This window comes from Balaenoptera ricei, chromosome 14 (assembly GCF_028023285.1).
Source record: "Balaenoptera ricei isolate mBalRic1 chromosome 14, mBalRic1.hap2, whole genome shotgun sequence".
Taxonomy (NCBI): domain Eukaryota; kingdom Metazoa; phylum Chordata; class Mammalia; order Artiodactyla; family Balaenopteridae; genus Balaenoptera; species Balaenoptera ricei.
Window position 1 is genome coordinate 51,507,083 of NC_082652.1, and position 16,771 is coordinate 51,523,853.

The window sequence follows — 16,771 nt, forward strand, 5'->3', positions numbered from 1 at the left end:
CAATCTAAATAATCCAATAGGAGAATCTTTTCTGGCAGTCTTCCATTAAACAGTTTTTCACTCTTTGAACACCAGGTATACTGCTGCTGCTTTGGCTACCAGGTCCAGAGTCGTTGGGGGAAACAGGTCGTTAGGTGGAGAAGAAGAGAAGGAAGATGCTGTAGTAGTGTTTTGTCCTCCCTAGCAGTGGTTATTTGTCCTTCTGGGCTTTACCTATTCTTTGAGTGGTTAAACTAGAGGGAAGTTTCAGAAAGAGGGTTGGTTAACTCTAGGCTCGTTTAGTTAATAACAGAGGTATTTGTTTCTTTGCATTTTATAAGAAAGTTAAAAATTACTGAATGTTCAACCACCCAGCTTTTTTCTATATTGTGTCCACAGCATATGTCATTTTACCTTGTGAATGTTGAGTGTATTTGAGAACTACAGATATTATCTGCTCAGGATTGCTCAGTTAAATTTGGATGATTATGAGATTTTTCATTCCCAAATGAGAGCTCTATCTGATGTCTGATCAGATAGTGTTCCCAGTAAAAAAAAAAAAGCAATGCAGTCAGACTGGCTGAGACCAAATGAAGTCACTGATATACATGAAAATATTAAATTCTTACATCAAGTCCTATGATTTTTGTTATCTTACTAGTTTCAGAAAGTGCTTTTTCTATCTGGACATGAGGATTGGATAAGAGGCGTGGAATGGGCAGCCTTTGGTCAGTATGAAATTTTGCTAAAGTACATATAATGGGGACAAGTATGTGTAATTTCAAAGCAGCCTCTTATTTTTTTTTTTAATATTTATTTATTTATTTATTTGGTGGTGCTGGGTCTTAGTTGCAGCAGGCGAGCTCCTTAGTTGTGGCTTGCTGGCTCCTTAGTTGCGGCATGTGAACTCTTAGTTGTGGCATGCATGTGGGATCTAGTTCCCTGACAAGGGATTGAACCTGGGCCCCCTGCATTGGGAGCGTGGAGTCTTAACCACTGTACCACCAGGGAAGTCCCCCGTGTATGTTTTAATTTAAAATTTTCTTTGTATGTAACATTTTCCTATTGGCCCAATTAGAAAAGAGGATACTTATCCCTTGTATTAACTATTAGTTGGGTTGGTAGAGGATGAAGCAAGTTGATATTTATAAGAGGACACTAGTTGTTACACATTCAGACATTCTTGAGAAGTTCTTTGTAGAAATTAGTAGATTGTATAGGAATACCACATATTATAACCATTTATTATCATTGTCTGTATATTTGTCAGTGTTATTGAAAATGAATATAGGTCAAATGAATGAAGGATAAGGAAGCAAAGTCTAATTTTTTCAGGAAATCGATAAATGTGTATATTGTAGAAGAAAAACTCTTATATTTAAATTTAAGAATAGGATGTTTTAAAAGTAATAAAATTTGTTTTTTTAATTAGGTAGAGATCTTTTCCTAGCAAGCTGTTCACAAGATTGCCTGATACGCATATGGAGGCTGTATATAAAATCGACATTTTTAGAAGCTCAGGAAGATGATAATATAAGACTGAAAGAAAATACTTTTAATATAGAAAGTGAAAGTGAGTAATAATGAAAATATTTGATTTAACAATACTCAGGTTTCCTAGCTGATTTACATATGTTTCACTACACACATATGTGAAGGTTAGGTTTTCAGAAGTATCAGATCCCTAGCTGAAACTGATATATGCATTTTTCCTTTTTTATTTTTATGTGAGGGTAAGTCATTTTTCATATATGAAACTTACTTTCTAAACCATGTTAGTGAGATTTTTTTAAATTGCTGGAAATAATGTTATTTTCTCAATAAATTAGTTTGTAAAATATTACTTAATTTGCAGTTTTAGCATAGGAAGATGTAAAGGGTTAATGTGAATTATTCATACCATTTTTGGAGGATATTCATCAGAGACAACTAAATCCCTACATTTGAGTAGTATATATAATTCTGATTTTCTTACTCTCTGGCATCGGAACAATAACCCTCCATGGTAGATCCTGTTGGAATGTTGTATTTGAAGGAGATATTTTTGGATGTGTATCTAAATTATAAAGTTAGTCCTCAGTAAACACTTCATCCAGGAATACTCTTCTTTGTTATTACTCTTCTTGGTTGTAAAGCCCATTGGAGTTGAGATTTGGTAACAGATTTATGAACCAAGAAATACTATAACCAGCATATTGTGAGTAGCTATTTCCAAATATGAACATTTTTGTGATATTTTCATTAATTATTTTGTTTGAAAGGTCACAGTACTGATTTGACTTCCTTTATTTCTGCATTTATCTTAGGTTTTTTTTTTTTAATGGTACTTTATTACACAAAATGAGTGAGGATAGCAAGGAGGCTGGCATGTCTGTTTTTGTTTTTTTGAGTTTTTTTTTTTTTTGGCCATACTGTGTGGCTTGCAGGATCTTAGCTTCCCAACCAGGAACTGAACCCGGGCCCTTGGCAGTGAAAGTGCGGAGTCCCACTGACTGGACCGCCAGGGAATTCCCTGTTTTTGTTTTTTAATTGCAGTGTAAGAGTAGCTATCCCTGAAAATTTTAAATAAAACATATTCCTTAATTTTTATTATGACTAGGTAGCGAAAATGTAAAAAAAATTTATATATCTTTAGAACTTTTTTCTCCTGTAGTTTTGAACAATGGGTAAAGTTAATGAAATTTAGAATGAACGCTTTTTGTTGAAAATAAATCATGTTCTGTTCAGTTTTTTTTTTTTGGACATAATTGTACAACCGAGCTGGTTTTGAAAATGTTCTTTTTAGAAGAGCTTTGTGGAGAGAATCCTTTTTTTGTTGTTGCAGGTATTAAAATAGCATTTGCGGTTACTCTGGAGACTGTGCTGGCTGGTCACGAAAACTGGGTAAATGCAGTTCATTGGCAGCCTTCATTTTACAAAGGTAGGAAGAAAAACATACACAAAGCTGTCATTTCAGTACAATCTCACTTACAGAATTTTAAGCTGAACAAATGAAGTAGAGGATATTTTTTGAGTGTAATTAGAAATCTCAACTATAAGACAGTTTCAAGTTGGCAAAGTGTAATACTGCAGCCCTGTTCTGCTAGATACTCAATTCCATTGAAAATTGTATTTCTAAGAGGGGAAAAGTATGATTCCTGCCATGATGCCAAAACTGCCATATGCCTTTTAACTTTTTTTCTTTAAAGTTTTTACCTAGTCCTTATGGGATTTAAGAGAAGTTGACTTTCAAGCCAACTTCACTGGAACCTTTACCCTTGGAAATACAAAGTTGGTAATACCAAGATACATCATTTATGAAAAAGTAAAGACTTCCCACTCTTTCATTTGCCCTTAACTTCTGTTTATGGAGTGACGGCTGATGCTGGGGTGTAGAGGTGCGCACGGCGGCAGCCTCGTGTTGTTCCTCCAGCCCCTTCCCCAAGACGAGAATAGAGAATAGCAATAATTAATGCTCAGGTAACACCATCCAGCTTTTATTATATTATGCCATATTTGCTGCAGTTAAAAAAAGATAAATTAGATACTGTAGATACTGGGGATCCCTGTATGGTTTTTCCTGAACCTTTTCCCCTTCATCCTTCCCTTGAGGCTGAATTCAGTGTATATTATTCCCATGCATATTTTTATACTTTTACTGCACATTTATGTAACCATAAACAGTATTGTTTTACAGCTGTTAAAACTTGATCTCAATATGCATTTGTCCTCTTATGACCTGCCTTTTAAGCATAACATGGTTTGGATTAATGTAACTCTAATTTACTTATTTTTATTGCAATATAATATTTCATTGTCTAAATATTACCACAAGTTGTTTATCTGGTCTTCTACTGACAGACTTTTGTGTTGTTTCCAATGTTTTGCTATTGCAATGCAACAGTGAATGTTCTTATAGTACCCATGTTGTGTTTTTCTGGTAATCTACAAACAGGATGCCTGTTGATCACCTAAAGGCATTAGTTGTTTTGTTTTTCTTCTTTAGATGGTGTTCTGCAACAGCCAATGAGATTGTTGTCTGCCTCAATGGATAAAACCATGATTCTTTGGGCTCCAGATGAAGAGTCAGGAGTTTGGCTAGAACAGGTAAAATGTGAATACTTAAGGAACAGAAAACTGGGTTTATTAGACAATAAATCCCAAGTCTGTATTCCTAGAGCTGCAAATATTTGCCTTTGTGTACGTTAAATAAGTGAGAACATAATCTCTGGAATGAGTGATTTCTGTTTTGAGAAATTGGTTATGAATTGTTTTCCGTCTATTGTTGAATAGGTTCGAGTAGGAGAAGTAGGTGGCAATACCCTGGGATTTTATGATTGCCAGTTCAGTGAAGATGGCTCCATGATCATTGCTCATGCTTTCCACGGGGCACTGCACCTTTGGAAACAGAATGCCACTAACCCGGTAAGAAAAGTGCTTTTAAATCACTTCTGATTAGATAGAGTGAATTCTACATGAAACCTAGGAAAACTGTTGTTTTATGTATAACACTCTACAGAAACATAGTAGAGGCATTTAAGTTAAGATGACATCACTTCTTTATGTAGATTTATTCTGTAGTTATAATAGGTAAGACACTCATGCTTTTCTAAGAATAAAATTCAGTTGTCCAGCATTGTTGAGATATTGAAATTTGCATGTAGGTAAACTTACATAAGGGAAGTTTAAGCTGTATAAATTTTAAGCTCTCCCTTAAAGCTATATACTTTTGTGGTAGGAGTTTTTCCTAAAATGTATAATTTCTTTGTCTTTTTTTAAAATTAATTTTCTTTTTTCTTTTTTAATTAATTTATTTCTTTTTGGCTGCGTTGGGTCTTCATTGCTGCACGTGGGCTTTCTCTAGTTGTGGCGAGCGGGGGCTATTCTTCATTGCAGTGCACGGGCTTCTCATTGCGGTGGCTTCTGTTGTTGTGGAGCACGGGCTCTAGGTGCACTGGCTTCAGTAGTTGTGGCACGCGGGCTCAGTAGTTGTGGCTTACGGGCTCTAGAGTGCAGGCTCAGTAGTTGTGGCACACGTGCTTAGTTGCTCCGCGGCATGTGGGATCTTCCCGGACCAGGGCTCGAACCCTTGTCCCCTGCATTGGCAGGTAGATTCTTAACCACTGCACCACCCGGGAAGTCCCTCTTTGTCTTCTTAAAAATAACATAATTTGATATTTTCCTGTTGGATAGCTAGGTACTCCACTGATAATTATTGAATGAATGACTGATACAAGGGCATTAGAAGCACCTATTATTTTATGGCAGAATATATTAATTCTCTCAGGGGCTCTTGATATGTGTAATTCTAAATGGTCCTCCAAATATTGGGCTCTTCTAGATCTTTCTTATAGTTTTTAGTCTCTTCTCAGAGAGGGGTGATCTTCCTCTAATCATGTAGCTCCCTCTCAGCATTATTCCAATCTTTTCTTTCTAATTTGCTTCTGATCTGCTTTTTTGGGTTTGGGGAAATGAGATAGCAGGAAAAGTGCCTAGGAGCACACGGATCTTGGCCCCAGCACTTACTAGCTGTGTTTCTGAGGTCATTACTGAACTTTTGTCTCAGGTTCCTCATCAGTAAAATGTGGACAGTAATATCACCTACTCAGAGGATTTTTATGATACTAAAATGAATTAATATTGGTGTAGTATGAGAAGTAGGGCCTGGTACATACTGGATACTATATATTTTAAATAAATAAATCAAAGAAGTCAGAACATAGAGCAAAATGTGAGTTAGCAGATTTTGAATGTGCATCTAATGGCTTCCCTTACAAAGTAAAAATTAATGGAGCCCCAGTGGTGCAATCAGTTAGTGTGTGGTACTTAAGTACAAATTCATGGATTTGCATGACCTTTAGTTTGTGGGCTTTGTAATAGTTGTGTCAGGTAGGAGGATATGAATTCTCAGTATATGGAGTGATTTACTTTTCCCTTGTATCTTCGATTTGGAGTTGATCTTTAAGATTGTTTTTACTGTTAAATGAACCAGGGAACCATTAGCTATGACACTTGTAAATAAGATATTTTTTAGGATAAATGTAATTTTGTTCTTTTCTTTTTTATTACTTTATTTTTGGCTGTGTTGGGTCTTCGTTGCTGCGTGCGGGCTTTCTCTAGTTGTGGCGAGCGGGGGCTACTCTTCATTGCAGTGTGCAGGCCTTCTCACTGCGTTGGCTTCTCTTGTTGCAGAACATGGGCCCTAGAGTGCAGGCTTCAGTAGTTGTGGCACGCGGGCTTAGTAGCTGTGGCTCGCGGGCTCTAGAGCGCAGGCTCAGTAGTTGTGGTGCACAGGCTTAGTTGCTCCGTGGCATGTGGGATCTTCCTGGACCAGGGTTCGAACCCATGTCCCCTGCATTGGGAGGCGGATTCTCAACCACTGCACCACCAGGGAAGTCCCTTAATTTTGTTCAGAGCTCCTTTGAGCCGTATTTCAGCTGGTCTTCAGAGGGCCTTCATAGAAAAAAGCATCAGTTGAGTAGGGAGAATCTCAAACCAGAGGACAGAATTTCACTGTACTTTTGCTTATAACTTGACTTCATATTTATAATAGCTATTTACCAAGTATTTAGGGTGATTTTTTTTATAGACTTTTATTTATTTTAAAGATTTTTTTTTTTTTTATGTGGACCGATTTTAAAGTCTTTTATTGAATTTGTTACAATACTGCTTCTGTTTTATGGTTTGGTTTTTTGGCTGAGAGGCATGTGGGATCTTAGCTCCCCGACCAGGGATCAAACCCGCACTCCCTGCATTGGAAGGTGAAGTCTTAACCACTGGACCTCCAGGGAAGTGCCTAGACTTTATTTTTTAGAGAAATTTTAGGTTTACAGAAAAATTGAGCAGAAAATACAGAGTTCCCATTTTCCCCTGCCCCCGACACATGCACAGCCTCCTCCATTGTCAGCATCCCACACCAGAGTGGAAATTTATGACAATCAGGGGTGATTTCTAAAAACAAACACTGCCCCTGAGGACTGTACCCATAGTCCAAAGTGCTGCACTTTGTTCAGAACTTTCTGGAACCTCCCATTAGTGCTAACTTTAGAATCAATTTTTATGTCACAGAAGAAATTAACAGCATTTCTTTGTTCCAGCCTATTTATGTTTTTGACCAGAAAATAATATAGCTTAGCTGACCATATTCATCACACTTGGCTTTGAATGACCTTTTAGCTATTTATACAAATTTAACTTTCCTCTAAAGTTCAAGTTTTACCACCACTTGAGTTGTTGAAAAAGGTGCTCTGTGGACCAGGCATATGACGTTTTCTGCATTTCATTTCACTCTTTGTTTATGTGGTTGCTGATGCAGGTTCCCTCAGGAGGTGGACTAACTGTGTTTGATTTAACCTCTGTCCTCTACACCTGCAGCTCTTTTCACTTAATAAAGACAGTTGGTCAGGCACACAGAATCTACAGACTCACATTACACAGTGCTCTACTATTTAGTTTGACAGGTAAATACTCACATAGTATCTAGAATGGGCCAGCCTTGTACAAATATAGATTCATCTAATTCTTGTAACAAACATATGATGTAGGTAGCTCTTTTACAGAAGGGTTAATTGAGGCACAAAAAGGTTAGGCAGTGTTCTAGGAGGCAGTCATAAATGATGAATGGAGGGGACTTTCCCAAGGTTACTGCTTTAGAGGACACAACGCATGTTTGAATGTTTAAGTTCTAATATATTGATACTTGACTGGAAAACAGATCCTATTAAGTTCCCATCTTGTTTACTTAGCTCTTCACCTTCCTTGGGAGCTAAGGTCTTTCCCATATCAGACCTGAGGGATGAAGGCATTATCAGGTTTAATTTTGAGTGATGGTCTTTGATTATTTTGATGTGTCATGAGCACTTTCATTGCAGAGAGAGTGGACTCCAGAGATTGTTATTTCAGGACACTTTGATGGTGTCCAAGACCTAACATGGGATCCAGAAGGAGAATTTATCGTCACTGTTGGTACTGACCAGACAACTCGACTTTTTGCTCCATGGAAGAGAAAAGACCAATCACAGGTAAAATGTCTTCCTACTTGACTGATCACTTTACAAAGCATCCATGAGCACATGAAAAGTGGGGCAGCATCATTAGCCATTAGGGAAATGCAGATTAAAACCATGATGAGATGCCACTACACACTCTCTAGAATGGCTAAGGTATAAAATACAATAGCAAGTAGTTGTAAGGATGCCGAGTGACCAGATCTTTCTTACATTGCTAATGGGAATGTAAAATGGTATAGCCACTCTGGAAAACAGTTTCGTATTTTCTTAAAAACTGAAGCATTCTAAAGAAGACATACAGATGGCCAACAGACCCATGAAAAGATGCTCAGCATCACTAATCATCAGGGAAATGCAAATCAAAACCACAATGAGTTACCACCTCACACCTTTCAGAATGGCCATCATCAAATAGATAACAAATAATGAATGTTGGCCAGGAGGTGGAGGAGAGGAGCCCTCCTGCACTGTTGGTGGGAATGTAAGTTTGGTGCAGCCACTGTGGAAAGTGGTATTGAGGTTCCTCAGAATATTAAAAATAGAACCACCCCATGATCTAGCAGTCTCACTTCTGGGTATTTACTTGAAGAAAATAAAAACACTAATTCGAAAAGATGTATTCACCTCTATGTTTATTGAAGCATTATTTATAATAGCCAAGATACGGAAGCAGCTAAGTGTCCATTGATGAGTAGATAAAGAAGATGTATATAGGCAATGGAATATTACTCAGCTGTTAAAAAAATGAAGTCTGAAATATATGCACAACTGAGTCACTTTGCTGTACAGCAGAAATTAACACAACATTGTAGATCAACTATATACTTCAATAAAGTTAAAAAAAAAATTTTTAAAAAAGGAAAAAAAATGAAGTCTTGCCATTTATCACAACATGGATCTAGAGGATTGTGTGCTGAGTGAAGTAAGTCAGACAGAGAAAGACAAATACCTTATGATCTCATATGTGGAATTTAAAAAACAAAACAAATGAACAAAGTGAAAACAGACTTATAGATACAAAGAAAAAAACGGGTGTTTGCCAGAGGTTTGAAGCCGGGTGAAATAGGTGAAGGGATTAAGAGGCACAAACTTCCAGTTATAAATAAGTCACAGGAGTGTGATATACAGCATAAGGAATATGGTCAATAATGCTGTAATAACTTTGTATGGGGACAGGTGGTTACTAGACTTACCATGGTGACAATTTTGTAATGTATTTAAATGTCGAGTCACTATGTTATACACCTGAAACTAACATAACATTACTTTTTTTTTTTTTAATTTATTTTATTTATTTATTTATGGCTGTGTTGGGTCCTCGTTTCTGTGTGAGGGCTTTCTCTAGTTGTGGCAAGCGGGGCCACTCTTCATCGCGGTGTGCGGGCCTCTCACCACCGCGGCTTCACTTGTTGCGGACCACAGGCTCCAGACGCGCAGGCCCAGTAACTGTGGCTCACGGGCCCAGCTGCTCTGCGGCACGCGGGATCCTCCCAGACCAGGGCTCGAACCCGTGTCCCCTGCATTGCAGGCAGACTCTCAACCACTGCGCCACCAGGGAAGCCCATAACATTACATTTTATTTCAACTATATTTCAGTTAAAGGAAACTTAAGCATACACATATTCTTTATAATTCAAACAATTAAAATGTTAGTTGTCAAAATGTGTTTACTTCAGTTCCACATAAAAGTTCTCATAATACCTTGTAATTTTAGGTTTAATTCATTAGGAAACACTAACAAGGGAATTCCCTGACAGTCCAGTGACTGAGACTCTGTGCTTTCGCTGCCGAGGGCTCGGGTTCGGTCCCTGGTCAAGGAGCTAGGATTCCACAGACAGCGTGGCGCAGCCAAAAAAAGAAAGAAACACTGTCAAGTCTGTAGTAAAAGCTAATTTCTAACATCATATAGTGTTACATAATAGTAGTCGAGGCCAGTTTTTGTTCAGGAAACTTTTCAGGCTTGGCCCTGAGCTTTAAAAAACTGCAATAAAACTTTACCACTGATAAACCATTGAACTGTATACTCAGAGAAAGTATAGTCAGCTTCAGTTTCTGATAAAAATTCATGGAACTGACTCTGGGTCAGTCCATGAAGCTAATGAAATTGGCCACTGACATTTCGGCGTCAGCAGCATGTGGTAGATTAAAATTGATAGAGTTGAGGACATTGGGAGCAACGCTATAGTCAAGTAAAAAAACAAGGCAGATAATTTTGGAGTGGTTTTCTGTGGCTCTTGGTAATTTGTTATCAGTATAACTCAGTTGTTTATTCATGATCCTTTTTAAAAAAATCAATAAATCAGAGTTAACTAAAATGTGAAATTCTACTCTTTGAAAGACATTGTCAGGAAAATGAAAAGTCACAAACTGGGAGAAAGTATTTACAAAACACATACCTGATAAAGATTTTTGTCTAGAGTATATAAAGAACTTTTTGGAACTCAGTAATAAGAAAACAATACATTTTTTTTAAAAAGGGGACAAAAGATGTTTATCCAAAGAAGATGTATGGATGGAAAATAAGAACAGGAAAAGATTCTCAACACCATTAGTCATTAGGGAAATGCAAATTAAAGCTACAATGAGATACCGTGACACCCCTATTAGAATGATTACAGTTGAAAGGCTGACTGCACAAGTGTTGATGAGGGAGGGTATGGGCAGGTGGATCTCTCATACACTGCTGGTGGAATTGTAAAATGTACAGCCACTTTGGGAAATCATTTGGCAGTTTCTTAAAAATTTAAATATACATCCACATCATCCAGTTATTATACCCATAGGTAGTATTTACCCAAGAGAAATGCATTCATGCAAAGACTTATACACAAAAATTTGTGACTGTTTTTCCAGTAAGACAAAAACTGGAAAACAACCCAAATGTCTATAAGTAGGTGAATAGATCAACAAGTTGTGGTATAGCCGTACAAGGGAATACTACTCAGCAATAAAAAGTATTGATCTGTTGATAAACAGAACAACATGGATGAATCTGCCCCATGGTCACATTTCCATGGCATAATGAATAATTTTGTGTCTGATATTTTGCTTGTTGGAAAGAATTCAGTTTTTGAAACACGTGATCATTTTTGTTTATCTTATTTTGATACCCAGGTGACCTGGCATGAAATTGCAAGGCCTCAGATACATGGATATGACCTGAAGTGTTTGGCAATGATCAGTAGGTTTCAGTTTGTATCTGGAGCGGATGAAAAAGTTCTTCGAGTATTTTCTGCACCTCGAAATTTTGTGGAAAATTTTTGTGCCATTACGGGCCAATCACTGAATCACGCGCTTTGTAATGTGAGTATTCCTCTAAATGTTTTAACTAGATCTAGCCACTTCATATAAAATTTTAGGAAGTTTCACTTAAGGCTGTAAATGGAGTATATGGGTAGAAAGAAAGTCAAATCATTTTATTATTGGCTTGACAAACTTTTGTGTGCACTGTGGCAGGCAGTAATTTAAATATTAATTTAAGAAATTTTGTAACAGTTAAGCCCAAGAGACTGTAAAGAATTAAAATGTTAAATTAAGGCACGAATACTATGCGTTTTCACTGTGCTTGGTAACTACGATAAAGCATAATAGATGGGTCATATTTTCAAGGAGATTACCATCTAGATGTAGATTAGGGGTAGTGAACAATGGAACTAATGTACCTGTAATTATTAGATGAAACCAGTTAATTGCTAAATCTTGTGGCTAAAGTAATTTTCATAGGAGGAAGTGGTAGCTGTAGTAGAGTAATGAGAAAATGGGGCTTCATTTGAGTTTTGAAAGGGTAAGTTTTTATTAATGTTTGTTTATACCTCCTTTCTACGAAAGATTTGAGCACTTACAAAAATACATAGATTGTAAACATTATAAAGTAACCAGTTTTGAAGGAAGGGAAAGTAAGTAGGAAGGTAGTTGTGTTACACAGAAGTGCACGTCATACAGTCCGTTGCAGTACTTAGAGTTGGGTCATGAATTTGCTTCTGAGCTTGAAAAGGATGAGTACACTTTTGATAGGCAGATGGAAGGACAGAGAGCAGTGGGGTGGCCAGAGCTGCTTGAATGAAGAGTATATAGAGGGAAATGGAGGGGCTGGGGGAAAGTCAAATGGCAGAGGACCTTGGGAGGCAGGCATAGTTCAGACTCTGGTACCAGTGGAGGTCCCTAAACAAAGAAAGTGATGAAAAGCACTTTGGGGCGAAGAGTTCTGTGGGAGCAGGATACCTTTGAGCCCAGAGACTTTGAAGGCAGGGACACTAGCACCAGTCTGGGTAAGACTGGAGAAGAAAGTAAGAGTCATTTTAAAAGAAATGTCCAACTATGTTTTCTGGAGTGTATCATGGGCGCCTCAGGCCACAGGCTCTCTTGATTAGGTAAAGGAGATGAAAGATTCTGTTATGCTGTTTCTACTGCTAATGGACAGTGGAACAAGATCAAAAGGGAGGCCTTGACTGGTTATTATACCGAGCTAAGCATATGGTGGTGGAGGGCGAGTTGGTTTGAGGATCTGACAATTCTAGGGATTGAAATGTGGTTTTAGGATTCCATAAGAGGCTAATCCCAGGTGTATATTCAATTCTGTGTCCTAAGATACAGGAATCCTGTAGACCGTAAAGTCTCTTGCTGCTTTTTGGGTTTGTTCCCATACTAAATGTTGGGATATATAGGAGTGCCTCTTATTGCTCTTTTCCATGGTGTTTTATTTTTCCTGTTTTCTAAAATAAAGCATCCTGTGTCTCAGGTAGCTATTCTTGGTGATGGTTTAAATTCCCATTGCTCATGTTTGTGTTCAGTTCCAGCCCCTGTATTAAAATTTAAATTCTAAGAAATGCTCTTAGCTTATGGACATGTGCCAATTTTGATGGTTAACATTTGTTTCATATGTAATAATTTAATTGATATTGCAGGGTATAAGCAGATTACTGCCACTTCAAAGGGCACTCTGTTACAAGGTTTTAAAATATTCAAACTTTTAAATATGTTTAATGAAAATACTATGACTGTGCCTTCCTGGGAAACATGTGTGTTTGTATGAGCATACAAATAAAGCTCCAGGCCTTCCGTTCTCAGCCCATTCTTTGCTAGAAGCCAGCACAGTGCTTTCCTTGTCACACCCTGAAACCCATTGAGCTGTCAGGGTTCGATGAGCTCATGGATGAGAGGATGCCCGACTTTATGGATTGGGTGGGGGCTGGGGATTAGCTGGAGCCTGTCTGCTGGAGAGTGATTGCTTAGTATTGCATCTCTCGGTTCAGGAAATGGAAGTGTGGGCAGATATCTCACAAAATGGTGAAATAGTCTTTACACTGCTTCTCAGCATTTATGAGCATAACATTTTTTTTACAGTGCCTGAGGTAACAGTAACTTGTAGCATTTAAAAGTTGTATCATACTTTTTATTCCAGCAAGACAGTGATCTTCCAGAAGGAGCTACCGTCCCTGCTTTGGGATTATCAAATAAAGCTGTCTTTCAGGGTAAGGCTTTCGTCTCCAAAATTACTGAACCTATAGTGGTGCTTAAAACCTAGTTACACATTTGTATATTATGTACCTAATGTTCATTACAGGTGATTTATTATTTTTAAAAATCACAATACATGCATCTCTCTTCTATCAGCTATTTCATGGTAGCTACTCTGTGTACACATGCAGACCCTGAAATGGGTGCTGCTTTTACAAAGTGTATTTCATGGAGCACTCACAACCACAGATGCTAATGTGGATAGCTTGAAAAATGTGTTCCACGGTTTAAAAAGTTTGGGAAACATTAGGTCAAAGGAAAAGGAAGGAATCTTTATGGAATTGACCAGTGCTCTAAGGAGCGCATTTGGAAAATACCGGAGTAGTGGAAATACCCTTGGCTTTGCCATCACACGGATGCAGCGTTCAATTACACTGCCTTCAGGTACCACTATTTTCTAACTAGTGGCCTTAATATTGGGACATGTGCAGGAGACATAAAGATAGTGACTACATTCATGCTGTTGTTGTTTGTTTTAAACTAGGAGATATAGCTTCTCAGCCTTCTGATGAAGAGGAGCTGTTGACTAGTACTGGTTTCGAATATCACCAGGTGGCCTTTCAACCCTCCATACTTACTGGTAAGAAAAGGCAAAAAGATGGTTCGCTAGAATCATTAGTACAGTACACATAGTATGGGGTCTGTCACCACTGACCTAAATAAGTGCTGCAGAATTCACTTGTTTATCTGCATGAAAGTGGAAAAATTAATTGCAATGCTATAAATTTATTGTAGAACCTCCCACTGAGGATCATCTTCTGCAAAATACTTTGTGGCCTGAAGTTCAAAAACTGTAAGTTAAATTGGACTTAGCTCTTTAGTCTGATTCGATCGTAACTTGTGATCCCCCCTTCCCAACCAATTTGATTTTCTCCTTTGCTTTCCTCTTACCTACATTTTCCCCCCTGCTGTAAACATCTCTTGATGGCCTTCATAAGGGGTCAGAATCAAACTTCACAAAGATATTTATATTGCTATGTATTATATTTACTAGATTTATTGGTCTTGATTTTTAAAGTAGAGAGGCATAACACTATTTTTTTTCCTTTTTAGAAAAGTTTTAAGTTTTGTTATTCTCTTGGTCTTTTTTTTCCTACAGTGTTTCCCTATCAGGACCTTTCTGTGGTTTGTTATTTATGGTACTGGCTGGCTGGGGGTGAAAACTTGTATTTTAATCTAGTTGTTTGAGTAAGTTTTATTACTACTAGGAAGTTGGCATTTTTCTCCAGTCTCTGCTTTTACCCCAAGTATTTGCCTAGACAAAAGTACAATGTTTCTTAAAAGAACTGTTAGCTGGAGAGATTGATTTCTTCTCTCATTTAAAAACTTTGCAGCACATTTAAAAATTTTGCAGCACAAGAATAGGTACATTTACTAATTACCTATTTACAGGGGTCATCCATTTTCTCTTTTTAAATTTTAGATACGGACATGGTTATGAAATATTTTGTGTTGCTTGTAGCAATTCAAAGACACTGCTTGCCTCAGCTTGTAAGGTAGGGCATTTTACTTTTTTATTCTACTTGGTCACAGGTTATTTGAGTCATCAGGCTCCTGCAAGCTTAGTAGTGATGGAGGCAGAATTTGACACGAAAGGCCACAGGTGCCTGATTTTTCTGAATCTTGCTTTCTCAGTCTCTTTTCCATTCTGTCCCATCAGAAGCTTGCAGTTGCCTTTTAAATCTGTTTCAGCTGCACATTTTTGTTCTTAAATACTTGGTTTGAGCTGATTTATGCCCCTACTCAGAAACTATTTAATCAGATACCTTAAAATGAGAGCTAAAAATGTGGTAACATCAATTTTTAGTAATGGGAGTCCTGGAGACACAGGGAAATGAGAAGGTGAAACCCCGCAACATGCACTCCATCTGACCATCTCTTGAGGACACTGTGGGTGCTGACCTAAGTGAGTAGAGTCCCTTGGCCCTTGCCACAGTGAGTCAGGGTGGTGGCCAGCTCAGTGAGCCACCAGCACGTGACACTGCAGAATAGTGCATCTCAGACATCTGCCTGGGAGAATGATCTTGAACTTCCTATTCAGTATTTATCTATATACTGTGGAGGATTGTGTGAAAGGTCTGAGACCTACACATTCCCCTAAATTTCCTAAAATTTATTTACTTGTTTTAACCAAGAAGATTAATTTATTTATTTGTTTTAAGCATGATGAGAGTTGCCCACCTGGATGGGCACCTATGGGGTTTTTTGGTACGTTTGTTTTTTGTCCCTGCTCTTGCTGTGGTTTCTTGCTACTGGCCTGTATTGAGGGACACCCTAAGAAATAATTGTTGTGCTCCTTCTGCCCCACCCCCCTTGTTTGTTGTCCTATTTGTGAGGGTGGTACTGAGAGGGTGGTACTTCCTTCTGTTAATGCAAGGGCCTTTGGAAAGAATAGGGTATAAATAGCAAGAATAACTGTGCTTCTACGGAGCAGCTAATTTGTGTCTTAGGGCACTGTCAATCACATAATTGATTACTTTCTCCTTTTCAAGTTGGCTCACTTGTAGCAAGTATGTGCGTTTCTTTTTTAAACTAACATTATTAGCTGCTTTATGTAGGTGTCATTAGCGTGCCGTCAACTGCATGTTGAAAGTGAACAATCTGATAAATTTTGACATATGTTTATACCTGTGAAATCATCACTACAATCAAGATAGTGAACATACCATCAGCCCCCCAGATTTCCTCTTCCCCATTCCTAGTAAACCACTAATCTGCTTTTTATCATGATAGAGTAGTTTACATTTTCTAAATTTTTGTATAAATGGAATCATATAGTATGCACTCTTTTTCATCTGGCTTTTTGCATTTAGCATAATAATTTGAGATTCATCTATGTTGTTGCATGTATCAGTTGCTCATTTTTTTTTCTGAATAGTCTTCCCTTTTACAGATATACTACAATTTGTTGATCCATTCACTTATTAATGGACATTTGGGTGATTTCCAGTTTTTGGCTTTTATTAATAAAGCAGTTATGAACATTTGTGTACAAGTCTTTGCATGGATATATGCTTTCATTTCTCTTGAGTAAATACATATGAGTGGAATTGCTGGGTATATGGTAGATGTATATTTAAATTTTTAAGAAATTGACAAACTATTTTCCAAAGTGGTTGTACCATTTTACAATCCCACTAGCAACATATGAGAGTTCCAGTTGCTCCACACCCTCACCAGTGTGTGGTATTGTCAATCTTTTTAACATTAGCCATTCTGATAGGTTTGTAATATCTCATTGTGCTTGTAATTTGCATTTCCCTAATGATTAATGATGTTGAACAACT

The 16,771-nt window shown here is 37.7% G+C and overlaps 1 protein-coding gene across 2 annotated transcripts in view; it reads left to right on the top strand.

Annotated features, from left to right (window-relative positions):
* Positions 1-16,771, top strand: part of ELP2 (elongator acetyltransferase complex subunit 2) — a 47,717-nt gene that overhangs the window by 13,088 nt on the left and 17,858 nt on the right. For both annotated transcript variants that reach the window (XR_009497380.1, XM_059895537.1), the window contains exons 7-17: positions 641-707; positions 1,412-1,552; positions 2,804-2,899; positions 3,965-4,065; positions 4,252-4,383; positions 7,830-7,979; positions 11,082-11,270; positions 13,369-13,438; positions 13,969-14,064; positions 14,220-14,277; positions 14,908-14,980. Coding sequence is in view for 1 of the 2 variants with exons in the window: in XM_059895537.1 (XP_059751520.1) it covers positions 641-707; positions 1,412-1,552; positions 2,804-2,899; positions 3,965-4,065; positions 4,252-4,383; positions 7,830-7,979; positions 11,082-11,270; positions 13,369-13,438; positions 13,969-14,064; positions 14,220-14,277; positions 14,908-14,980 (1,173 nt within the window). In the remaining variant the exon portion in view is untranslated. The remainder of the gene's footprint in view (positions 1-640; positions 708-1,411; positions 1,553-2,803; positions 2,900-3,964; positions 4,066-4,251; positions 4,384-7,829; positions 7,980-11,081; positions 11,271-13,368; positions 13,439-13,968; positions 14,065-14,219; positions 14,278-14,907; positions 14,981-16,771) is intronic.